Raw genomic sequence first — 27447 nt, forward strand, 5'->3', positions numbered from 1 at the left:
ATCGACGCTAACGCGTCTGGCGCCCAACGTAATTATTTTGTTGTAGTTTGATATTGCGGATAAGTAGAGAATCGCGCCAAAGTGTCAACGGTAAGTCCTCATCCGAACGTAACAGAATTTAGCGTTACAAATCGGCGCTCGACGAGGGGCCCGAAAAGGCTTAGCGTTACAATATATATATATATATATATATAAATTTTGCAATTTCGTATTTTTGCAACGGCTCATTGAATCAGCGGACCAAAGCATATTCTTGTAGGAAATTTGACGCTCTACAAAAAAGGTCCTCACAAAGTTTTCGATAGACACACTCCTTCAAAAGTTATTCGAGGTCAAAGTTGAACTTACAAAAAAATTCAATGTTTTTTTTTTTTTTCGATGATACTATGAATCTTTTCTCAATATTTTGCTAGTAATAATATTTCCTGATGTATTTTTGCTATTCGGAGATTTTTTTAACTTTACTTATAAGTAGATTCGTCTTTCGGCACAAAACCTTTGGTTTAGGCGCTTTTTTTCAAACGAATGAACTGAAGTTGCTTTATTAAAAAAAAATTACTTACAGTAGCTCATTCAGAAATGGAGTTCACTTGTTTACCGACATAACCTAAAAGACACATGTTTTGATTTTCCTCGTTACTGTGCCACATTGTTTCTAACTCTCTTTTCAATCGAACTTCAGATATTACTATTTATTATTTTGCTCTCTAAGTTTATTGTTTTGTTGTTTATCATTTCATTGACTATAATGGAAAATAAAAAATACTTAATTGGTGATATCAAAGAAAATCTTGTTGGACGAAAATTACCAACAAACGGAGAGGTTTTATCAGCGTTCTTATATCAGCATTGTATACACAAACTAACATTAAAAAAAAGTGCTTCAGGTACAATAAAAAAAGTTGAAGAAAAATGGTTACAAGCTGGACTTCCAACTTGCAAAAATTCTCATGCTGTGCAGAAAGTTTTACAATTATTTAATGAATGGTTGAAACTCAAGAAAAGTCGATATCGAAAAAAATCTACTACGCAGAAAAAAAAAGAGACAATGTTAAAAGAAAAGTTTGTAAAATTATTTGATATTGCTCGTTTAGATCCGAAGCAAAAACTTGATGATACAAAAAAACTATTTTTGGAATCTCAACGATCTAACAAACGTTATGGATTTATTGACACAAGTGCTTCAAATGAAGAAATTCATCAAGTTGCCATGGATATTGATGTTGATGGTTATTATTTATTTTATTTTTTTAGAAAACAATTATTTCATATTTTATCTCAAATAGGATTGCATTTGTTTCTTAAGTATTAGCTGTTAATCATATATATTTGATAATAGGTATTAATCAGCCTACAACTAGTAGTCCAGTTCAGGATGGTAGTATTATTTCACGGTTCCAATCGACAATTGGTACAGGAACGACATCTGGAAGTCAACAATCAGAAATGTTTTCTGACTTTGAACCTCCATCTAGTCAGCCAAATCCTCCTCCTAAAATTGATATAATGACTCCTGAACTTGTATCTGCCCTCGATCGAGCAAATGTTACTAGTCGAAATGCTACTTTTATCTTAGCTCCTGCTTACCAAAGTATTGGAATAGATATTGAAACATTAAATTTAAGCTACAGTACTATCCGGCGAGCCCGTCTTAGATTTAGACAAGCTATCGCAGAGCACTTGAAAGAAAAGTTTAAAACTGAAGATCGCTATACTGTACATTGGGATGGTAAAATTTTAACTGATTTGACCGGTTCTGAATCTGTAGATAGAATTGCAATAATATTATCTACTTCGAACGTCAATCAACTCCTCGGTGTACCAAAAATATTTGACGGAACTGCAGAAAATCATGCTGTAGCTATATTAAATACATTGGAAGACTGGAAAGTTACTCCTTACATTAAGGCTATGTGCTTTGACACTCCAGCAGTGAATACTGGTATGGTTTGTTTCGTTAACTTTAAATAATTGAAAATCTAGTTAATACCTACTAATTAATACTATTTTCTCACTTATGTTTCTCTTAATAATTGGCACTATCTTTAATTTACATATTCATACATTATTTACAGGAATACTAAATGGCACAGCCGCTTTGATTGAAAGAAAATTGAACCGGAAACTAATTTGGTTACCTTGTCGCCACCACATTTTCGAAATTATTTTGAAAGGAGTTTTTGAGGTGTTTTGGCCCACAACTTCTGGTCCCAGTGTACCTATTTTTGGGCGATTTAAAAATTGGTGGAGCAAAGCCGATCATTTAAAGTATCAAAGTGGCATGAAAGATGAATTTGTTGCAAATGCCTTGAATACAGACAGACTTGAAATAATTAATCTCATCGATAATTTCTTAACGGTATATTTCTTATAATTTATATTTGAAATAGTTGGGAATTCGTGTTTAAAGATTTTAATTAAAAAATTTTTTTAAACAGGTTACTCAGCCAAGGAATGATTACAAAGAACTTCTCGAGTTATCATTGATTTTTCTTGATGGTCTTCCAGAAAATGAAATAAGTTTCAAATGTCCAGGAACGATGCATCATGCTCGATGGATGAATAAGGCCATTTACAGCTTGAAAATTTTCATCTTCAGAGACCAATTTTCTCTTTCTAAACGAGAAATTAATAGTTTGCGTCAAATATGTATTTTTATTATTTTAATCTACATTAAAGTATGGTTTACTTGTTCGTTGGCAATCGAAGCACCGAATAATGATTTGCAATTGTTGAAAAAGTTACTTCTTTGCGAGGAAATTCAATCATCAGTCGTACAAAAAGCATTAAAAAAATTTAGTGATCATCTATGGTACATGAATGAAGAACTAGCAGCACTGGCATTGTTTGACAACAATGTCTCAAATGAAATAAAAAAAAAAATGTGTGAAGCAATTATTAATAATAAGGAGAGTAAAATTATTCGAGAAAAACGATACGTTGCTAAAGGAATCGAATTGGAATCATTTTTTGATAAAGATTTAAGTGAATTCGTCTCGAAAAATTCACTCATGCTTTTTGAAGCCTTCGATTTATCATACGATTTTCTTGAAGTCGACGTATCATTATGGTCTAATAATGAAAGTTATAGAGATAATTTAGATTTTTTTAGAAGACTTTCTGTAGTTAATGACTCAGCAGAACGAGGTATTGCTCTGATTGAGGATTACAACAACTGTTTAACCAAGAACGAAGAACAATTACAGTATCTATTGCAAGTCGTCCAAGAACATCGTCGTAGTTTCCCAGATTGTAATAAAACAACCTTGAAATAGTCTTTATTTGAGAATATTATAGACGAGAAATCTAAATGTAAAAGTTATAGAATATAACACAATAAATATATCTGACTATAATTGGGCTTTTTCAATCATTAATTTTCCCATCGAGTCAATATAAAGTTACCTTACAAAAATGCGATGTTAAATAATAAACATGTTATCATGGAGAATCCATAACTGATGCACTTGACTATTTAAAAATGTAATTGTTCCGAAATCTATCTTCTTTATAACAAAATAATGAGAAAAGATTCATAGTATCATCGAAAAAAAAAAAAAACATTGAATTTTTTTGTAAGTTCAACTTTGACCTCGAATAACTTTTGAAGGAGTGTGTCTATCGAAAACTTTGTAAGGACCTTTTTTGTAGAGCGTCAAATTTCCTACAAGAATATGCTTTGGTCCGCTGATTCAATGAGCCGTTGCAAAAATACGAAATTGCAAAATTTAAAAAAATTTCTTCCTGTGTTATTTAAATGGGAAATAGAAATTCCCGATGCGCGACCTCTAAATAATAATATTAAGAGCTCTGCTTTTTACAGGCGTCTTTTCACACCTTCTCGGAAGTTTTTATGTGGGGATTTCGAAAAAAAAAAATTAGCCATTTTTTTTGAATCAGCCTAATATATATATATATATATATATATATATATATATATATATATATATATATATATATATATATATATATATAAATCGGTAATGCGATATACCGCGACCATATACTCGGCAGCTCAGTACCGCGGAGAGGGGAGGGGTAATTTTTGGGTAGAGAGTTTCGTACCTCTCTCTACCAAAAATTACCCCTCCCCTCTCTGCGGTACTGAGCTGCCGAGTATATGGTCGCGGTATATCGCATTACCGATTTCGAGACGTGTTGATCACGCCAAGCGCCCAACAAATTTCGCGATCTCGTTTTAGGTCCAGGATACCTCGCGGACGCCGATTTATTGTGCACACGGTAAGTTCTCGGTCATTTTCTCTAATTGACCGAGGCGCAAGAAAAATCCACGTCACAATATATATATCACTTTCATTTCTTCACTTTATATCTTCAATTCCAACTCACACATAGACCATATGGGTCCACAATCGAAATTCACGGAATTCAGGCTCACGAACCCTCACTGACCAGATAGTCTGGTTGAGAAGTGAGTTCACTGAGAAAAATCGTTAGAATGGTCTTAAAAATATGGCGATTGGTGCATTGGATTCAGAATTTAAAATGATGAAACCGGTATTTTTTAATTAAACCGCCATTAAAAATTTCAATAGTTATAAACAAAAAACGAAAAGAAAAAAAGGGAGTCTCCGTTTTATAGCTATAATTTCAAAAATATAAAAGTTAAATGAATTTTGAAAAAAGATCCTAAAAGAGGAGGAAATTTCCGATGAAAAAGTCCATACTCCCGGAATTCTAGCTTTATTATTTATAATTTTAATTTAACGTTGAAAATAGGGCTCCGCGCGGCCGTTTCGGTGCCTAGGCGTCACCGCCTAGCGAAGCATGCAACGCGAAACAATTTTTTTATAACATTCAATATCAATTTAAAAATTTGAATAAATTATAGTGTTATCTAGACACTTGAAGGAATGTAGTCTTACCTAAAAAAATTTTTAACTCGATTTTCGTTTAAGTTATTTCATTGTTAATTAACTCATTTTTCGTAGACTTGACTTTTCATAAAATCACTTGTAAAAGTTTAAAAAATGGGTCTATAAACTTTTTTTCTTTTATGAGCTCTTCTTATATAAATAATAAACAAGATTCAGTGGTAAAAGTTTATAAAAGTTTTTTCATTTGTTTATAATGATTTTTCAAAGTTATCAAAAATGGAAAAATCCGGCTAATGTTATGAAAAAAAATTTTTTTCATAAATCTTGAATTTTCGTTGTTTTTAAATTAATATGTTGCGTTTATTAGCTTGGCTGAAAATTTTTTAACGTGTATTGTTTAAAAATTTTTTATGAACAAATAGCCAAGTTGAATATTTTTGAAAAATTTTTTTTGGTCATTTCATTGTCTTAGTGAAATAATGATTTAAAAAAAAAAATTTTTTCCTAAAAAAATTATTTAATTGTTTATAACTGTTTTTTTCATTTATCCACCATTTAAATTATTTATTAAGAAATAATTTTTTTTCTATAAATCATCATTTAGAATTGTTAATATAATTATAAAAAAAATTTTTTTTTCTATTTGAATTTTCATTGTTTATTTGATAAACAATTTGTTATAAACAAATTCATATTTTCATTTTATTTTTTTTTCGTTGCTTTTAAAAGTTACAAATACAGCCATGTGCATCAGAGTTGTAAAAAAAATTTTTTGGGGTAAAGTATTTTAAAATTCAATAATAAATAGAGAAAAATTTTTTTCACAACTCTGATGCACATGGCTGTATTTGTAATTTTTTAAAGCAACGAAAAAAAAATAAAATGAAAATATAAATTTGTTTATAACAAATTGTTTTTTAAAACAAACAATGAAAATTCAAATAGAAAGAAAATTTTTTTTCATAATTATATTAATGTTACGCCCCGACGTACCGCCTTGGCGTACCTTTTTCAAAATTCCATTTCATTTCATTTCTTTAATTTCTTCAATGCACAGATATCATTTCATCAAAATCTCATATTCTAATAACGGCGAGTTCCACCCCTCCTGGCAAAAGTCACGTAGAGACCAACAATGATCCCTAGTATAAGGTTCAACTTTCTTCTATTTAACTGGTACCAAGAACAGAGATAGGAGACTGCTGAATTAGCATCAGTAGCGCTCAGCCTGGAAATATCCCTCTTTTTAAGTTAAAACTATAATCAATAATTAGGATAAACCACTACCTTTGGAACCACCAAATGAAAATAGATTACTCATTAGGATGTATGAATGAATGTGTGAACATTGCATGTAAATATCTTTTGTTCACATCTTCAATGTGTCACCGACGAGATTGAGAATCGTCGGAACACCGTCGAAGAGCGAGAAGTAACGCTGACCATGTGGATTTGGGCGCCAGGAGGTCGCCCTCGCACCTCATTGGCTAATTACCGTTGTAACTTATTACAACTGCAGCTCCTTGGACCCTCGGGCCCAAGAAGCCGCGTTCTTTCGTCTGTCAAGTCGCGAAGTGCGTGGACCTCAACCCGGATTAGCCCTCTCGAGCAATAGTAGCGTTCGGAAAATCTTAGTTGTGACCGACCTAAAGTCTCGCGCTAATTCGTCAAATTCGAGCATTCAGTTATTCTGTTAGCTGCAAGAGACTCACTATCTTCTACGTTTCCATCTTTTCTGTGCTTTACTAAATCTCATCATTTCGCGAATAGACATTTTTATGCCATTCCATTTTCCATAATTAAATTGAGTTCGGCCCTGATTCAACCGAATCAGGTAATTTTAAGCGATAATAATAATAATTACACTATCGTTTTTAATAAATAATCGTTCCAATCATTTTTAACATACATCAAAATCAGAAAATTGATACTTTCAACTATAACTTTCGATAACAAGATATCATTCTAAAACTGCAAAGACTAAGTAACCGACGTTCAACATCGTTCGATTGATCAACTCTTCCAAACTTGAGGTGAGGCCCTGGTCCAGAATTCTACCGACGCAGACTGACACGATCCGACGGCTCTCAATCTCGTCGACCGATTCACCTAAAGCTAAGTCAATCCGAGTGTTAATCTTCGAAATTGAACGAATTCTTGTTTCACCGTTATAATCAAAATTTAATTCAGTAATATTCATTCAAAAGCAAGTCTAGAATTGGTGGCTAGCTTCACTACCCACAATTAAATCATACTTATTGTATTCCAAGAATTTACCAACGAGACTTAACAATAGGATATATAATTGATTTAAGATAATCTAAAAAGAGAGATGCAATACAATAATCACGACCAGCTAGTTATAACAACCGTTCAGAGTAGATGTTCCTGGTACCAAATAATAACATCCTTTAGAATAGAATAACACACGATTTGTATAAACTCGAACACTTTATAAATTGTTACTTTCGGCTCTTATATCATTATCACCATTGATTGTTACCAGACATTTCAATCACCAAATCGAAACAGAATATACTTCATCTTTTACCAGTTAAATCATATTAAACCATTTATTTTGAACGACCTTTTCCCATTTTTATTATTATAAAATTGCCTCAACAATTTAAACAAACCTCATAGACCTGTACAGGACTATAGTAACACGATCCTACAAATTACCGGCTTATCGAAAGGTAGGTCTTTTCTTAGTTTTAATAATTATTCATTGTCGTTACGTGGGAGCTTGATTATTCAATTAATCATTAACTACCACCGCTCAGTACACTCTCACCCCCACGTAACATTAACAATTGTAAATGATGATTTTTCGAAAAAAAATTATTTCTTAATAAATAATTTAAATGGTGGATAAATGAAAAAAACAGTTATAAACAATTAAATAATTTTTTTAAGAAAAATTTTTTTTTTTAAAATCATTATTTCACTACGACAATAAAATGACCAAAAAAAATTTTTCAAAAATATTCAACTTGTCTATTTGTTTATAATAAATTTTTAAACAATACACGTTAAAAAATTTTCAGCCAAGCTAATAAACGCAACATATTAATTTAAAAACAACGAAAATTCAAGATTTATGAAAAAAAATTTTTTTCGTAACATTAGCCGGATTTTTCCATTTTTGATAACTTTGAAAAATCATTATAAACAAATGAAAAAACTTTTATAAACTTTTACCACTGAATCTTGTTTATTATTTATATAAGTAAAGCTCACAAAAAAAAAAAAATTTATAGACCCATTTTTTAAACTTTTACAAGTGATTTTATGAAAAGTCAAGTCTACGAAAAATGAGTTAATTAACAATGAAATAACTTAAACGAAAATCGAGTTAAAAATTTTTTTAGGTAAGACTACATTCCTTCAAGTGTCTAGATAACACTATAATTTATTCAAATTTTTAAATTGATATTGAATGTTATAAAAAAATTGTTTCGTGTTGCGTGCTTCGCTAGGCGGTGACGCCTAGGCACCGAAACGGCCGCGCGGAGCCCTATTTTCAACGTTAAATTAAAATTATAAATAATAAAGCTAGAATTCCGGGAGCATGGACTTTTTCATCGGAAATTTCCTCCTCTTTTAGGATCTTTTTTCAAAATTCATTTATCTTTTATATTTTTGAAATTATAGCTATAAAACGGAGACTCCCTTTTTTTATTTTCGTTTTTTGTTTATAACTATTGAAATTTTTAATGGCGGTTTAATTAAAAAATACCGGTTTCATCATTTTAAATTCTGAATCCAATGCACCAATCGCCATATTTTTAAGACCATTCTAACGATTTTTCTCAGTGAACTCACTTCTCGACCAGACTAAGACGTAAGGAACATGAGAAAAGACAAGACGAGCAGTTCAGAAAGTATTATTCTTAGAATTCAAATATGCATTCTTGCAACTAATTATCTTGACAGAACTGCACCGATTGGCCTCTTCAAGACCAATCGTCTTGCAATGACGTAGCCAAAAACCAATCAGGAGTCTCTTCCAGATCTCCCACTATTGAAGATCCTTTTCGAACCTGACAGATACAAAAGAGAAAAGAACTAAATTAATTGCAGAACCAATTTAGACTTCAGACCATTCAGAACACTTTGAAATCAAGAACGTCATAGATCATTTTGAATCATAGAACACTTACATTCAGAACCTTCGAACTTCAGTACAACTAACCAAATGAATAACAAAACTGTAAAAACCATACCTCGAAAATCGATTTAAAGATCATCTTATTGGTAATAAACGTGTATTTCAAATTAAAGTGCTGTGTACAACAAATTATTTCAATCACGCATAGTGATAGCTGGCACGACTCAAGACAAAATTCCGGATCGAGACAGGCTGCACGACAAATTCTACTCAAACCTAAACACCACAAGATTTTTCCCGACGTTCTTCCCAGAACGTCACTGCAATATGGTATTAGCCGGCAATCCAGTCAGATATTGGTGTTATCCGATAGACCTGTCGGATAGTGAAAAACAGGAATAGGCCGGATACCGGATAGTAAGCGGACATCTGGCATATCAATAATTAATTTAAGAATATGTGGTGAAGAAATTCAACAGCAGCTTTGCGACTAATTATTTATGATATCTGACTGAAGAATCAATTTTCGCGGGTTCAGTTACCATAAAATTGAAAAAAAAAAAAAAATTTAGTAACGCTCCAGTGGCTAGCGCGCAGTGTGCTTGTATTGCCACATTACTTACTACTATTTCGCGAAGGACTCACATTACAACTTAAAAAATTTATGCGGCATCATGCATTTTAGAAAAACGCTGGTTTTTCCAATTTTTCTCCGTTAATAATGATTCTCTGCAATTCGAGTATTCAGAACATCAAGATTGCTTCATTAATTTTGATTTTACAAGCGAAAAACGAGAAAAAAATACGAGTTTTTGGTTGATAAATGTTTGTTACGTCCGGCGTCCGCGTCCGTGAAGTGGGTTTACTCTCAAGTGATAGGAATAAACAGGTTCGGCTTCGCTTTTACGTACTAGGACAACCGGCAGTTAAAATGAGGGTTGAATAACCTTGGGTTTGTTTGAAATATCAATTATATGTTTATTGTGAAGAAGTTGAGATAGCGGTAGGAATGAAGTATGCTGTGCGAGACCTATAAGAAGTCTAGATGTGACGTTATTGAGAGTTAGAATGCGAGTGTCTCCAGAGACAAAACGTATGGGTGCAGGAAAGGTATGAGAATGCAGAAGGAAGGGAATGGAATTAGTTGAGTAAGAGCGATAGTGACTAGCGTGAGGCTAGATAGAGATAAGAGGAAAGGGCAGAGACTATGATATTAATAAAGAGAGAGTGCAATTACGAAAATTTTCAGGTGAGTTGAAAAATGAACGACGGAGCCAGGAATCGAACCTGGTATCTAGACATGCTTTGCCGGAGACTTACTCTCTCTAGCAAATTTTTCTCGCTAATAATTGATATGAGTCTTTCGTATCGTTCAAATCGACGGCTGGGTCCGCCCTAAATTGGCTAAAATAATGTAGTGTACTGAGATATACACATTAACAGTCACATACAGAAGTCTCTAATGTGTATATGTCAACAAGCCACATATACAAGTCTAAAAGGTGCCTCTTCGCGACGAATTTCAAATAGATATCAATATAAGAAATGTGGTAAAGTTACCGAGTAGGAAAAATAGACAGGTGGTGGTACGCTGGATAGAAAATGTTTATAAAAAATGAATAAATGATAGCTGTAAGTAGAAAACATAACAGCATATAACTACGGACTGTCTTTTGTTCGTGTGATGGGCACAGTCGGTATCTTGATAGTATTTTTGACATGTAAAAATCTCTATTCCTTGTTCGTCACTCTGGAAAACAACAGGTCTCAAATTATAGCGCATGCGCATTAAATTGTTGCACAGACCATTCTATCGTTAGCAAGTCACTCTGTATACAAGATGTATTGTTACTATTTTATGCATATTAATTGCACATCTTCCTCTTCTGATAGTAAGTTCCAATGTCAAAAATTTAACACCTAATTTATTTCGAGGAACGAGTAAATATAATTAATTCAACGAAACTGAAACTTTTTTTCTTTAAAGTGGTTGTATTTTTGGCATGAAAGTACCACATACTAATTGTAAGAACGAACGGTGCACTAGATGAACTATGTGAATCGTGCGCAACAACTTTTATTATAAAAATTAAGATAAATGAGCAATAAAAATATGCAAGGTCCATTGGCAGCCGGCCGCACAAGTGCAAGAATTCAATTAGCTTCTAATCCCAGAGGTATTGGGGTTTGTCCTTCGGACACAGACACGTTGGGCCAGTTAACGCATATCTTGATATCTTGTCTTTGCAACTATATAGTAGCAGGTGGTGATGACTTGCCATGTGCTTATCAATTCTAAGAACAGTAGCCGCGTGTGCAGATGTGTCACTTTGTTTTAGCGTCTGTGACATTTAAAACGTGTCTTCTAAGAACAGTAGCCGCGTGTGCAGATGTGTCAGTTTGTTTTAGCGTCTGTGAAATTAAAAACGTGTCTTCATGATCGAAAACAAGGAGCCTAATAAAATTGAAGAATGTTAAATCGGAGGGCTGAGGAAATCTCCAAGATAAACTGAAAAGTGAAGCGAAGTAATACTCAAATACGTCACAAAATTACAAGTTTTGTTGATCATAACAAAATTCATCAATTGTGACCCATCGCTGTTCAGTGTGAAGTAATAATTATTCTTCATTTGGTACAATTAATGTAAACGATTTTGTCCTCGAAATTGGATTCTGAATTTTTCCGTGATACCCTCTGACATATTATATATATGATGTTGCATTTCTAACGATTGTCTTGATTATGTAACGTAGGATTAAAATTATTCTTCAATGGTCATAAGAAAGCTTTGTGCTTACATTAGAATTAAACTTCCAAGCAAGGCCATTATTTTCAAATCATTTGGAAACATGAAACAAGTTCAAAAGCACAGTAGCGGCTTGTAATTCCCTTGGTTTACAGTAGCCATATAGAGGTGTTCTGCAACTTACACGGTGAATTAGAAATTTGGAACGAACGTTTCTCAACATCAATATAGAAAAAACTGGATTGATAATTTTTTTGCTTTACTATTGCAAGTTGCCTGCATTATTTGTTTTTAACCGTAGTGCGAGTCATTGTGAGCATTTTCGATTTTAGTAAATTTCTTCATTCATTTATCAGAATTCAGGTATTTTTGATTCTTAAAAGGTATTTATACATACTAAATTGAGGGAAAGATTGAAAATGAATCAATTTTTTTGCTTTGAGAACTCCGGTGAATAATATTATTCATGCAAAATTGAGCTTTACGAAGTCTTACAAAGCATAACTATCTAAGGAAAACCGTTGTACCTTAGGATACTTTTACGATTAATTTTTATAAAATAGGAAATTTTTAACACATTGACATGGATCTGGTATCACCTTTCATGACAACAGTTTCACTACAAAACATACTACCACATGTTTGTTCAAGTAACATAATTCTTGAATAAGGGAACTTGAGTTTTTTCCCCAAATATTCTCTAATTGATAAGATACAACTCTCGTGTGTCTTGAAACACGAAACTTTACGGTAGATAACATTCACTACACTCCATTATTTCTGTGTTTAATGACTCTTGATAGATTCGTTTCTCATCTATTTGATCTGTTTATATTCTACAAAATGACGATATGTATCGATTTGACTCGATTCAAGATATACTCTTTTCAATAGTTACCTACAACAGTTCTCCCGAACACGTTTTGATGCAATTACCTTATTTACCTGTAAGATATGAGAATGAGCATTTTCTCACAGTGAGAATGCGTCAGCTTGAATTTTGTAATGATTTTAATATCATCTTATTTTTGCATGCCTAATTTAAACCAGTTTCACATTTTCAAGTTCCTGCTTTAAGAGAACAGGAAGTTATTGTATTCGTTACAGGAAAAAAATTCCAAGCTGTCGCTGTTGCTTTACTTTTGAAGACCCTGCGTATCACGATGGATTATTTCGAATGGATTTTATGTGCGTGCGTGTATGTATGTGTGTACATACGGAGTATTTCTCGTTAAACGGACAAATCAAAAAATTTCACCATCTTTTTTATAATCAGCGATTTTTCTTATGGTAGACTCTCTCCGGAATACTCTTTTTCCAGTTCCCTCTCATTAACATCCATGAGTATGTTATATTTTTGATGCGATTAAGATATCAATCAAAACATAACATATATCGCATTAAATAGTTCATGGAAAAAAGGAACACAAATCTACTTTAACTCGCCTATCTCAGTAAAATATTTTTTCTACTCAGCAAGAATGTTGAGTTCTACGATGAATTTTTTATACGTTTCCAATATAGGGTGTCCCAATTGAAAAGAAGCATTACGTTTTCAGCCGACCTAATAGTTCAATTGGCAAATGTGTCCTATAAAAGTTGTATGGTTCAAAGGGGGACACATGAAGAATTTTCTTTCTGCGGTCCAGCATCATAATTGGTGATGCTGTAGAGGATGGACCAGTTTCTTCAAATGGAATCATACATTTTTGTTTCAATTAAAATATTCCTTATTCAAAAATGTACAACTTTATCAGGAGTTTTTTTTTCATAATATGAATAGTTCGTGAGATACACCAAAAAATCAAATTCTGCAACACACGAGGAGGTTGAGTCTTCCGCGCCGCGTGTGTGCGTGTGTCTGCATGCATTTGTGTTGCGTCGTATCTGACCTTCTTATAATACGACACAATAACAATGTTCTGTGTCTTACCTTTTCATAACACAACAAGGACATACGGGGCGCGGACGACTCAATCTCCTCGTGCATTGCAGAATTTGATTTTTTGGTGTATCTCACGAACTATACATATTTATGAAAAAAAAAATTTCTGACAAGGTTGTATATTTTTGAATAAAGAATATTTTAATGGAAACAGAAATGTATGACTCTATTTGAAAGAACTGGTCCATCCTCTACAACATCACCAGCTAGAATGCTGGACCGTAGGAAAAAAATTCTTCATTTGTCCCCCTCTGAACCATATAATTTTTGTAGAACACATTTTCCAATTGAACTATTAGGTCGGCTGGAAACGTAATGCGTCTTTTCAATTGGGACACCCTGTATATTGCCAAATACCCTGTGAAATTTACAGGGAAATCAAACGTGTCACATTGAAAGAAAAAAAATTACCCATTTTTTCGCTGAAAATATCCTTTTTGATGGCATCAAAAATATAACATATCCTTATATTGCATTGAATAGTAAATGGAAAAACATAACTTTTTTATGCTGAGTTTTTTTGCCGGACTTCAATCTTCCATCCGTATACGGGTTTGAAAAAGAAAACATTTCCGAAACAAGTAGATTAAAAAATCTGAAATAAATTCACAGAGAGTACCTTTAAGTATTACTACTATATAACCGATTATGGAACAGATCCGAGAGGACAAAAAAAAGTGGCTGAGTTGGCGGAGAACGCCTCAAAACGATTCAAAATGAAGTATCGATATTGAACCACTACTCAATGTAGGACTACCTCATGATAATTTGAAGAGGATACCTAAGTCTTGAAATTAAAAGAAAACAAATGATTTTTTTCCTGTTGAATATTCTTGCAATGTTAACTTCGAAGAATATTTCAAACCCAATATGAGCCGAAAATTTCGAGATTTGACGATGTTACAAGGTTCGTTATTTTGAGATTCACGCCTTATTAAATCAGGTTTTGCAGCACAGGACACGCAAAAACGGCCCCAACTGTCCACAGATTACAAAGATTGAGTGTAGAACATAATCTGGATGACGAACGACAGCTGTATAGCTTCCACTGACTGGTGACGAGACGATAATATTTTACATCGTAGAAGATACGTATCAAAGATAACGCGATTATTTGTAAAGTACATTTCTCGATACAGACTGATTATTACTTTGAGTAAACGTGATATTATTGACATGACCTTGTGCGATTACATTGGAAACAGTAGTTATTTTGAGTTTACAATAGCTATTTTCACTTGGATGAACCATTTGGAAATGATAATGACCTGAGCATGTTTTTTTGGGTGCAAAATGATTGTTTTTCAAAAACTGAGCCGGATAGAACAGTTTTTGAGTGATACTTTAGTAGGTAACATCTCTGTTAAGCAGGTCTTTTTCTCCAGCCCTTTGGCGTATACGTAAAACGCATTTCTTACCATTTTTTGTACAATTTTCCACACATCCGCGTGAGATTTATTACCTGCATTTCATGTTATTACGTGTTAACTGATTGTGAACGTTACTAGCTCTATATTCGACCGGTAATCCCACTAAATCACAGGGTGGCTTGAAGAGTAGGTCCTCCAAATCCGATCTGTTTATATTGAAGACTGCACGTTCCTTGAGTATAAAGTCCTTCTCACGATCGATGAAACATTGCACATCCAGGATTATCTTCACATTGTAGAGCGTTGTTGGAATTATGTGTTATTTTTTTTTCTTGTGAATACTGGTAGGACTGATTTTTGGCTTCTTGCACATACGCTTTAATTCCCTCACGCATGAATTTTCAAGAAGTGCAGCAGATTAATTTCAAAGATGCGGAGGGGTTGACATGGATTATTTTATGTTACATAACTGCACAAAAATTCAAATTAGTTGAATTCTCCACCGCTTTTCCTGCAAACGATTTTCACTTACCATATTGTGCAATTTACGAAATTTCTGCAGCTCTTGAAAAACATAATGAAGACATCGCGGCGGTGCCGAGGTGGTCTGTCGCGAATTCGCTGCGCTTGAACGCATCCAAGGCTCACGCCATAATCCTTGGCAACATTCCTTACGTCACCAGGCTTATTGACTATTCAGCTTTATCTGACATAATGTTGGATGGTGTGCGCATACCCCTTTGTTCGTCAGTTCGCGATCTCGGACTTCTTATCGACTGCAGACTCTCTTGGAAAAGCCAAGTTGATGTCATCTCGAACAAAGTCCGCTGCACATTGAGGCAACTCTCGGCGTCTCGCCCCTTACTTTCTGCGCAACTGCGGAAAAATTTGGTCCTGATACTGGTGTTTCCATTTTTCGACTACGCGTGTATAGTGTACAACGACATTTCTAGCGTATTAAACACAAGACTACAGCGCCTGCTTAATGCGTGCGTGCGTTTCGTTTGTGGCGTGGCAAGAGATGTGGACATCACTCCTCATCGACGTAGTTTGGGCTGGCTGACAGTCGGGGACAGGCAACTGTATTTTGTGGGCTGTTTGCTTTTTTCAGTTTTTCGAACTGGCTCGCCGAGTTACCTCAGACGCCTATTTACCAATCGCAGCATCACTTCGTGCTGCTCCGCCAGGCGGGAAAGAACCGACTTTGAGATCCCTACTTTTGCCACGGAGACCTATAGAAACTCCTTCTCGATAGCCGATATCTACTTCTGAAATTCAATTCAATCTACAATTAGACACGTAACTTCTTATCCAAGTTTGAAGACTGCACTACGTCAGTACTTAGTAGATACCGAGGGTCTCCGTGATGTTTACGCCTGAAAGTAGGTTTCAAACAAGGTTCAAAAAATGAGCGTGGCATTGAGATGATAAATGGTCAGAATAGTCCAGACGAATAAGCTATAAAATCGACTGACTTCTATTCTGGAATAACGTAGGTTAGCCGATTTTTTTATAGGTTCATTAGAGACGGACAAACATATTTTCACCCATGTCCAAAAAAGTTAGGTCCGGGTTTGTCCGTAACGATTGTTTAAACTTTTGAGACCCACATTTTGTTAAATAACGTCTTTGTTATGGGTCATACACGAAAACTGTTCAAACAAAAGTTGTTCGTCTCATCATTCTCGATAAAACAAGCTGTCGTGAGATCAATTTTCTCTATTTGTTTAGTTGCAAAATGTAAAATGCCGTGGAAAAAAAAAGTTACATTTCTTGTTATAAATTGATGAATAAACAACGTGTGGCTTTGAAACTTATGGTACAGGTAATATGAAGTGTCTTCGCAATTATCGTGCAAGGCTTTTTTGGCTGTGTTATATAGGTGAGCAATAATCCGCGACAAGCCAAGATCCGTATATCGGATGCCCTCTCTTATGTGATTGGCCCACGGGTTGCAAAAAAAGCATGGAATCAGTTCGTTACTAGTACTTTCCATAAATGAAAAAAAAAAAAATTTTTATACACGAAAATCTCAATTTTTAGGCGACTTGAAATTTTTTGCTTTTAAACAAATAGCGATATCTCCGAGAATATTCATATTATTGTAAATATTATGATGGATTGTACTTGCCCTTCATTTTACGAGTGATTTAAAAAAAAAAACATGAATATCTTCATTAGAACCGGAGATAACGGTGTTTAAGTGTTAGTTTGTTTATTGTTTTCGTAATTAATACTAGGGGAAAAAAATATCAGCTATCTCTCGACACCTCAAGGCATCGCTGTGAATTTTTTCAGGTCTCTAGGTGCGTTGTATCTAGTAAAAAAAATTGCTCAGCAACGTTCGTCGAGCGGCGTTAGTCGGCGGAATGAAGCCGGGCGGCGTGGTGCGGGGCTCGAGGCTTCGCGCGCCCGGCTGTTTTTACCGCTTAATTAACAACTCGATAAGTCCGTTAATAATTATCGTACAAAATTTTTTTTTTTTTTTTTGAACTATGCTATTTTTTTTCTCAACAATTCGAATCTGTAATTAGATTTTTAATATTTGTAATATTTTTTTTTCTTTTGGATTTTAGTCATATTCTTAGGAAATATTGCTATAAATAACTTTAGATATATAATGTCTGTGAATTTTAAGATAAAATGAAATTAAAAAAAACTTAATTAATGTGGTGTGAGTATGTATACATACATATATACATATATAATGGAAGAGCGAGAGAGAGATTCCAAGCGTTATAACGGGTTTTTGCTTTGAAATATGTATTTTCCTCATATGTATATATATATTTCTATACATTAGACTCGTCCAAAATTTAAAAAAAATCTGAAAATACGTAGGATAATGGTAGGAAAAATGAAACTGATTTAAGCGTCAATTATATTTAATGTTACTATACATAAAATAATGTTGAACAAGTGACCATAAACATCCATCCATATTTTTTTTCGCTCGAAATTGTGTATACATATTATTTTATATGATAAAATTATTTATTACATTATTCTGTTATATTAACCCGTTATAACGCTTGGAATCTCTCTCTCGCTCTTCCATTATATACGTATATATGTATGTATACATACTCACACCACATTAATTAAGTTTTTTTTAATTTCATTTTATCTTAAAATTCACAGATATTATATATCTAAAGTTATTTATAGCCATATTTCCTAAGAATATGACTAAAATCCAAAAGAAAAAAAAATATTATAAATATTAAAAATCTAATTACAGATTCGAATTGTTGAGAAAAAAATAGCAAAGTTCAAAAAAAAAGAAAAAAATGTTGTACGATAATTATTAACGGAGTTATCGAGTTGTTAATTAAGCGGTGAGAACAGCCGGGCGCGCGAAGCCTGGAGCCCCCCGCCCGGCTTCATTCCTCCGACTAACGCCGCTCGACGAACGTTGAGCAATTTTTTTTGCTAGATACAACGCATCTAGAGATCTGAAAAAATTCACAGCGATGCCTTGAGGTGTTGAGAGATAGCTGATATTTTTTTCCCCCTCAGTATTAATTACGAAAACAATAAACAAACTAACACTTAAACACCGTTATCTCCGGTTCTAATGAAGATATTCATGTTTTTTTTTTTAAATCACTCGTAAAATGAAGGGCAAGTACAATCCGTCATAATATTTACAATTATATGAATATTCTCGGAGATATCGCTATTTGTTTAAAAGCAAAAAATTTCAAGTCGCTCAAAAATTGAGATTTTCGAGTATAAAAATTTTTTTTTTTTCATTTATGGAAAGTACTAGTAACGAACTGACTCCATGCTTTTTTTGCAACCCGTGGGCCAATCACATAAGAAAGGGCAGCCGATATACGGATTTTGGCTTGTCGCGGATTGTTGCTCACCTATATAACACAGCCAAAAAAGCCTTGCACGATAATTTTGAAGACACTTCATATTACCTATACCATGAGTTTCAAAGCCACACGTTGTTTATTCATCAATTTATACAAAGAAATTTAATTTTTTTTTTCCACGGCATTTTGCATTTTGCAACTAAACAAATAGAGGAAATTGATCTCACGACAGCTTGTTTTATCGATAATGATGAGACGAACAACTTTTGTTTGAACAGTTTTCGTGTATGACCCATAACAAAGACGTTATTTAACAAAATGTGGGTCTCAAAAGTTTAAACAATCGTTACGGACAAACCCGGACCTAAATTTTTTGGGCATGGGTGACAATATGTTAGTCCGTCTCTAATGAACCTATAAAAAAATCGGCTAACCTACGTTATTCCAGAATAGAACTTAATTTCATTCTCCTGGACTAGAATAACTTTGAGTGTAGTGGATGCTCGCACGTCAATCTTTCTCCCAACTCTTTCCTCTTCATGCATTTGGCTTAATTTATTACTACAATTAGTTCTAAGAATTTATGTACCCATTTGCTATTCACATATTATTTGTCCAACATTGCCATGGACATAATAAACTATTATTATTACTATTATTACCATATTACACATTTCGGCCAGCTGATTCGAATTTTCTTGCGGAAGTGTTGAATTTCTCGGTGATAAGAAGGCCTTGTATTCTTCTTCAATGGTATCCAGAACACGTACTCCGTCTTTCGTTTTAATAAGTCTTAGGTTAGTAACGTTGTATATTGTACCAATATCCAGTTCGGACATCTTCTTCGTCGGCTAGCTTTCCAAACGACTGATGAGGTTGATTTTTCCAAGATCCATTCGACGCCCGATACGAATAAGAGGACGTTTCAGATTCCGAATAGAAAAGAGCACGTTTCGAATTCCGGGTGAAAAAGAACACATTTCAGATTCCGGGCGAAGAAGAGCACATTTCAGATTCCAGGTGAAAAAGAACACGTTTCAGATTCCGGGTGAAAAAGAACACGTTTCAGATTCCGGGTGAAAAAGAGCACGTTTCAGATTCCGGGCGAAAAAGAGCACTTTTCAGATTCCGGGTGAAAAAGAGCACGTTTCAGATCGATCCGAATATTAGCACAATTCAGGTTGACTCGAATATTAGGAAGTTTCAGATAGGTTAATTCCAATGTTGCGGAGATTTGTAATTCTCCAAAAAAGGCGATATAATTTTATCTTTCACGTTGACACTGATTTATTTCCCCAAATCATTACAAAGACTGATGATCTTGATGAATAATATACAGTATAGTAAAAATTCAAAAAACAATAGCAAAACAATCAAAAAATCTTACCGATCATGTTATTGTATAAAACTAGGTAAACTTTGTATTAGCAAACAGAACGATTTGTTTCAGAATAATGATTGCCAGTGTTAGATAGATCGTATTTCAAGTGAGAAAATTGGTAATTCATGTTGTTTTTTTTTCTTTATTTTTTTTTTCTTTTTGTTTTGTTTATTTTTGGTTCTACTTAATCCGAGTTTATTTGCCAATACGGAATGATTATTTTGAATACTGATGTGATTGTATAAATTCACAATGAAATTTTTATACGAATAAAATTTAGTATTCAGTACAAAACAAAAAATTCAACATACATAATGGGTTTTGAAAACCTGGAATTACTGCCATGGGGGCGGGGTTGAAGTTCCGAATTTTAAATATTCTGAACGCGCCTAATTCCGAATGTGTTGGTGGTGAAACTTGAAGTAAAGAAATAAAACTTTTACGAAACAACCAAGTTTCGAATGGTCGGAAACCCGATGGTTCAAAGTCCTAAAATTTAAGTTACGATAGAGCAAAGTTCCGAAAAGTAAAGTTCCGATAGAGCAAAATTGCAAGAACTAAAGTTTCGATACAGTAAAATTCCGAAAATTAAAATACACTCAGACCGCGCAGTTTACTCAACACGTGAGTTTAAAAAATCCGAAACACAGAAAATCAGAATCACCGCAATTCCCAGCGTAAAAATATCGAAAATCCAAAACAAAAAAAAAAAAAATCAAAGTAGTGAAATTTCACCAGCCAGATATTCATAAAACTGAAAATCTTGGATCATTCGGAATTTCGATGTTTCAGATTTTTAAGTATTCTCATTCTCGCACTTTCGGAACTATGCTTGACGGAGTTTTGCCCTTTCGGCATTATGTCCGTTCGGAATTTTGAAACGTTCCTTTTCGGACCATTCGAAACTTTGATGTTTCATCAAACTTTGATTTTTTTACCTCAAGTCTCGCCACCAAAAAATTCAGAATTTGGCACTTTCGGATCATTTCTTTGGAGTTCCAACCCTGCCCCCTGCCATGCAGTTCTAGATAAATTTTGAATGTAAATTTCATCACCTAATAATAGGTAAGTGATTATAGGAACATTTCAATTTTCAATTCAGTGAAAGTTCCGAAAACTTTAACAAATATATTTGTGTGCACTGGATTTCAATGAAATTGCTTATTAATTTTCACTCACCTGATTACCAAGTAATAATTTCAGTCGAGGATTATTTTAATGTATTGGTTTCCAATAAAGAAAAATATATTATTATTTTATAAGATGTATTAATCATCTAACTAAATAAATTATCCACCTAATCGAAGCTTATGGTAACAGCTCATTACAGTATTTGAAAACGAAGTGCCCTGCACAGCTTGTGATTCATTGTCGACAGCGGTTATCCGTTGCGTAGAGTTGAAGTTTTCCTACTACCGAAAGTCAATGTTATAACAAGCAAGAATGATGAATAATTGCGAACAAATATACACGCCACATATTATAATATAGATAAAAATAGTGTCATACTTACGCCAAGATCTTCATTTTCTATTTTTTGAAGTTTGGAGAATAATTATTAGTATAAAACTCGTACACTCATCAGTTTTTTCCGAAAACAATATTTCAATAATTGCGCACTGAACTCCAGATTGCGAACTGTGATATCGACAGTACTTGTCTAGATGAATTTCGGCCTCAAACTGAAGTAAAATTCTTCGAACAATATGCTGACTTGAGTATCAAATATATAAAGAATAGGAGTGTTTTCACACACGCAACGTAAACAAGGCGCGCATACCCAAAACAATCATGCTGTTCGGTCACTTTCCCATCACCCGGCGATGAAGTGACGGGTAACATACAAATATATCAAATATTGTTATTTGTGATTGTCTTTTATTGCAGTTTACTCCTTAAGAATCGATTTTCATATAAGGCGCGAGTATGAAAATTTTATGAGGAGTGAAATAATACAAGCGTTAACTCAAAAGCGTTATGTGTCTATACCTATATGTATGTATGTATGTGTATATATATATACATACATACATACATATATATATGTCGCATCACCATATTGTGTCATTGTTATATTTTGATCACCGGTTGTATGACGTTGATGGAACTTGTTTTGGCTTGATTTGTTTTGTTCTTGTTTAACTTAGTTACTTCTTTTAGAATTATTTCGAAACGATTTGAATAAAGTTGTGTTTTTCCGTGGCACTGCGGTTTAAAATGAAATAAACTGAGTAGTTCTCTTTATTAATCTTCGTATATCTGACATATATACATATATATAGGGCAGGGGAGGGGGGGGGGGGGGGGGGCGAAACGGGGTACTTAAGGAAATACTAGAATTTTGTGAACGTAAATATGTTAATTTTTTTTTTTTTTAGTTGCAAACAACGTAAATAATGTCAATTTTCAATTTCCAGTGAGAAAAATTTTTTTATTTTTGCCGGTAAAATGGGGTAGCCTTTGTTACGGGGTAGATTGCGTAGGCTCCGATGAGCGGTAATCGGAGCTTACTCCACGCCCAGCCAAGGTGTTATTTGGCTATTGTAGGGTCCGTTCACGTCGACTATGCACTCGCGTGCTACTACTCCCAATGCAGGAAGGGAATGGAATAGAAAGGGATCGGTATTAAGGGAAGGTAAACGATTTAAAGTATATGATTGTTTATTAGTGGTCAATGCAACGGAGTCGGTCAAGGGAAAAAGGGTATGGTCTTGTTTTAGAGGGATAGGTGTCTTGCTTGAGTGCTGGGATGGATCTGCCTGGTTTTGCGGGATGTAGCAGGCAAGCTAGCCGCGAGTTACAGGAGAACCTGCTGACTCGCGAACGATAAGAGTAGATTACAGAGCGTACGGTAACTAAGAGCGTGGGAAAGGAATATGAAGTCTGGAGGACGTAACAACTTACAAAAAGTAATTTTTTTTTTTTTTTCAAGTAAATAAAATATGTGTAATAATTACTTTTTAAATTAACGTTAGTAATAAAATTTACTCTCAACATAATTTAAAAGAAGTTTTTTCTTGTTATTTCCGTTTCTTTTATTTGTATTGTTTCGCAAAAAGTATGCAAATTTTTTTTTTAGCTTTTAATAGTAAAAATGATGCTAGATGTCATTTTTGACCATTTACGTATCGAAAAAAAAATTTTTTACGAAATTTTCAGGGTACCCCATTTTGCCCGCCTACCCCGTTTTGCCCTCCCTTCGCCTATATATATATATATTATATATATTGTAACATGGAATTTTTGATGCCCGTTACAAGGGGCTCCTTGAACCCTGGGTGGAACCAAAATTTAGAAATTTCCGAAATTGAGTCGCGAAGTTTGTGCAAAAGAGCGCCAGGACTAGAGTCACGCATCCGAAACTACGAGACATCTTAGCGAATAGCGTAAGATATTTCGAGTTTTTTTTGTTTTTTTGAGTTACAACGGTATCAGGCAAGAAGTCGGCACCGAATTCGAGGAAAGTGCGGAGTGGCGGACTAGCGACAATTGCAAAGGAAGGACGTCGAGGCTGCGGAGGGGGAGCCGACGCAGATCCCCGCATCGCGGGAATCGAAGGTGGACGCGATTCCCGCTGGCGGCTGGCGCGCCGCAGCCTCTCCCCCTTCACCCCGCCAACAATTGAGTAGCAAACTTGCGACGGACCGACTGGCGACGAGGGAGCATCACGCTCACCACCAAGCGTCGTGGAGCTGCGCGGAGGACGAGATTGCGATCTAGCGTTAAGTTCTGCGCCGCGATGCTACTAAAGATGCGCGTCGAGTTGCGCAATCGACGAAATCGATGAGGGATCGATTATTGCGTATTCTTGTGGGTATGACGTCACGTATGGGATGGCGTATCGAGATCCGTGTTGCGGCAGGTCGTAGGTTTTTGAAACCACTCTAGTTCTGGCGGTCGTGATAAGTAGTCACGTTTTCCGGAGTTTCGCGAAGTAATGGAGTCGCCCAAAAATCGCGAGGGGAATGGAAAGGGGGTTGCAAGGATGTAGAAGATAAGCGCTGCTTCTATCCCCGCGATTGAATTTCGAGCATAATTACGAAAAGGCTTGCCGAGTAACGGATAGCCGTTTTGGATTTGCGTCGTAGAAAAGTACTCGAAATTCTTTTGCCGATTCTTTTGCTTGATAATCGTAGCCTGATCACGCGGGTTAGAGTAGAGTAAATGTTGAGTTCTTGAGAAAGTTGAGTAGTGTCACGGGTTCTAATTGAGTTTCTCTCGTTTTTGAAATTCAGTATAGCCGAATTCCGCTGTTCCGGGTCGAGCCGCGTTATCGGGTTTTTCAGTGTCACCTCTCGAGTAGGTCGGGAAGTGCCGAATTGGAGTGCTCGGATTAGCGAATAACGTTTTCGAGGATTTTGAGAAGGTTTGATTTCGGATGCGTTGCGATAGCGAATAGTTGCGGTTACGGTTAGTTGCGCCTGCGCTTAGTTCCGTACCCGTTTAGTTAAGGTGATCTGAAATGAGTTGCGTCACCTTGGGATTGTGTTTAGTTGAGGTTACATTTAGTGGTGCTTGCGCTTAGTTAAGTTGCCGTTTATTCAAGATAGTGTTTAGTCGAGTTGAGGTGATGTATAGTCAAAATTGCCGTTGCGTTGAGCAGCGGTTGAGACGAGAAGTTCGAATATTGAGTTTTGGTTGCGTCTGAAGTTTAGTGGCGTTTGCGGATTTGTTTAGTTGAAATAAGTAGGAAACAAGCTTTAGGTTAAGTTATGTTGTCACGTTTATATTTAGGACAGCTCGCGGTAGCGTCGAAGCTCCGAGTCGGGTGAGATTTCGGGTGAGATTGAGGACGCCGTGTGTTCGGTAGCCCGACGGGCGCACCGTCGAGAAAGTAGTTATAGTTTCGGTTTCGAGCAATTATCGCTATGGAGAAGAAATGACGAATCTGCAAATCGAGAATAGCGTATGGAGATTTTGTAATTGTTGAGTGGCATTTTAGTTAGGGAGCCGCGAGCTCAGTAGAGTATGGAATAGAGTAGGTTACGTGTAACTTTCTGTTTAATTTTAGAATCGCGACGAGCGACTTTTGGATTTTTTTTTTGTTTTGTATCACCGTTATTGGGAAATATAAGATTTTATTTTACTTCTTTTGTTAAGTAGCGTGTGTATTTCGAGTGTCTCTCTCTCTCCAAAAATTACTCCCCCCCTCTCCGCGGTACTGAGCAATCGAGCATATGCCCGAGGTATAGCGCATATACAGCGAGAACTTACCGCGTGCACAATAATTTGGCGTCCACGATGTACCCTGGATCTAAAACAATATCGCAAAGTTGTGTTGGGCGCCTGGCGTGATCAACACGCCTCGAAATCGGTGATACGATATACCGCGACCATATGCTCGGTAGCTCAGTACCGCGGAGAGGGGAGCAGTAATTTTTGGGTAGAGAGAATTGCAACACAAGTAAGCCAACGCGTGATGTGGCCAAATTACTATAAAATTACAATGGTATATTTCTCGTCAGCGATATTACAAAAGCAAAAAAAATAAAAATAAACGTAAAATTAATAATAATACGACTGCGTAAGTCGTCCTCCGCGATTCCAAATACAATTTTAAATTTAATCCAAACGAAACAAGAAAGGGAGAAACAAACCAAGTAAAAAAAAAAAAAGGTGAATAAATCTAGGAGACCTCTACGGCCTACGTGCGCTAGTCGCCGTCTTAATAATACCTTATCTCGCAAAAACCATAAACAAAATCGGACTCGATGCGCTGCTCGCGAACGTCCTTCACGAAATGGCGCTGATCGCCAACTTAACACTAACTGATTATGCAAAACAAAAAAAAAAACTAAACTGAGGCGAGGCTCGTTGCGACACCCACGACCCTCCTCTAAGAACGCATATTTTTATCAGCGCGCACCCGAGCTTCACTTTCTCTGCGACGGCGGGACGCAGTCGCGAATTCGAATGCTCCCCGTGAGACTGCTCGCGACCTACACGAGAATGGAGGGTGTACCGGACGAAGTAAAATGACCCCGTGTAACGGACTTCGGTTACACTCAAACTCGAGGCAATAATGTCTCGGCTCAACCCGTGACTCGACTCGATTTCCTGGATTCCGCGAAATTAACGCTACTCCCTTACGCGCAACTCAGGCTACGGTCACCCAGCAAATGTATCGGCTAAAGAATCTCGAGTACAATTGTTAACGCCAATCCTCACTGGCTATCCGTCCTCGGCAAGCCTGTTAATAATGATCTCTCGAGATTCTCTCGCAAGAAGGTTAACAGCGCTTACCGCTCCACATCCAACGCACGAACGGGCCCACTCCCGCGTGATCTCGGGCTGCCATCCCTCGCAAATCCGTTACAATCAAGAAAACACCGCTACGCACTCTATTGTTTCACCCGCTCTCTCTGAACGCCAGAACTTGAGTGATCTCGGATGGTCGCAACGCCGATCTCGTCGCGCTAATTTTTCGTGACGTCATCACCCTAAGAATGCGCAACAATCGATCGGTCATCGATTTTGGGGATTGCGCAACTTGCCACGCACCTGTCGTCTCTACGCGGCGCAGAACTTAAGGCTAGATCGCGATGTCGTCTCCCGCGCAGCTCTACGTAGTCCTGGGGTTGGGCGGGGTGGTGCTCCCTCGTCGCTAGCTGGTACCTCGCGGTTGCCTTGGTTGGGCGTAGGCGGGGTGAGCGGGGAGGCTGCGGCGCGCCGGCCGCCAGCGGGAATCGCGTCCGCCTTGGATTCCCGCGCTGCAGGGATCTGCGTTGCCTCCCCTCCGCAGCCTCGGTGTCCTTCCCGCGAGATCTCCGTGGTTTCGCCTTGCCTCGAAAGGTGTTCAGCGTCGGAGTCGGTCGCTGTAGGGTAGCCGGTACACTCAAAAAAAAAAATAAAAAAAAAGCCTGAAATATCTTGGTCGCAATGCGCTATTTCGTCCCTGTCGAAGCTCGGGTGCGTGACTCCAGTTCTGGCGCTCTCTAAGATTATTCCGCGACTCGATTTTCTAAACCCTGATTCCGGGATCTCGCCTAGGGTTCAGGGAGTCTCTTGTAACGGGCAGGCCTAACCGAACTTCCACGTTACAATATATATATGTCAGAAACGCACAAATAACGTGTGTTAACAAGACGCAATAAATATCCCTGACGGCCGCAGTGACACAGCGTACAGAATTTATTAAATGATTCGATACAAAGATTAAAAGATGCAGGATAATCGTTATAAGGAAATCTCTCGAAGGTGGTGCTAGCGGAGTGTATCGCGCAGAGCCTTT

The 27447-nt window shown here is 36.0% G+C and overlaps 2 protein-coding genes across 3 annotated transcripts in view; both read left to right on the forward strand.

The window, feature by feature from the left end:
• Nucleotides 1-562: 562 nt before the first annotated feature.
• LOC124296592 overlaps nt 563-27447 on the forward strand; it is a 59752-nt gene continuing 32867 nt past the window's right edge. The window contains exons 1-4 of the mRNA XM_046746626.1: nt 563-1229; nt 1340-1942; nt 2076-2359; nt 2439-2634. Of these exons, the coding sequence (XP_046602582.1) occupies nt 749-1229; nt 1340-1942; nt 2076-2359; nt 2439-2634 (1564 nt within the window). The 5' untranslated portion in view covers nt 563-748. The remainder of the gene's footprint in view (nt 1230-1339; nt 1943-2075; nt 2360-2438; nt 2635-27447) is intronic.
• Nucleotides 11273-27447, forward strand: part of LOC107226446 (sialin) — a 135473-nt gene continuing 119298 nt past the window's right edge. For both annotated transcript variants that reach the window (XM_046738333.1, XM_046738379.1), the window contains exon 1: nt 11273-11561. The gene's annotated coding sequence lies outside the window, so the exon portion shown is untranslated. The remainder of the gene's footprint in view (nt 11562-27447) is intronic.

Source organism: Neodiprion lecontei, chromosome 1 (genome assembly GCF_021901455.1).
Source record: "Neodiprion lecontei isolate iyNeoLeco1 chromosome 1, iyNeoLeco1.1, whole genome shotgun sequence".
Taxonomy (NCBI): domain Eukaryota; kingdom Metazoa; phylum Arthropoda; class Insecta; order Hymenoptera; family Diprionidae; genus Neodiprion; species Neodiprion lecontei.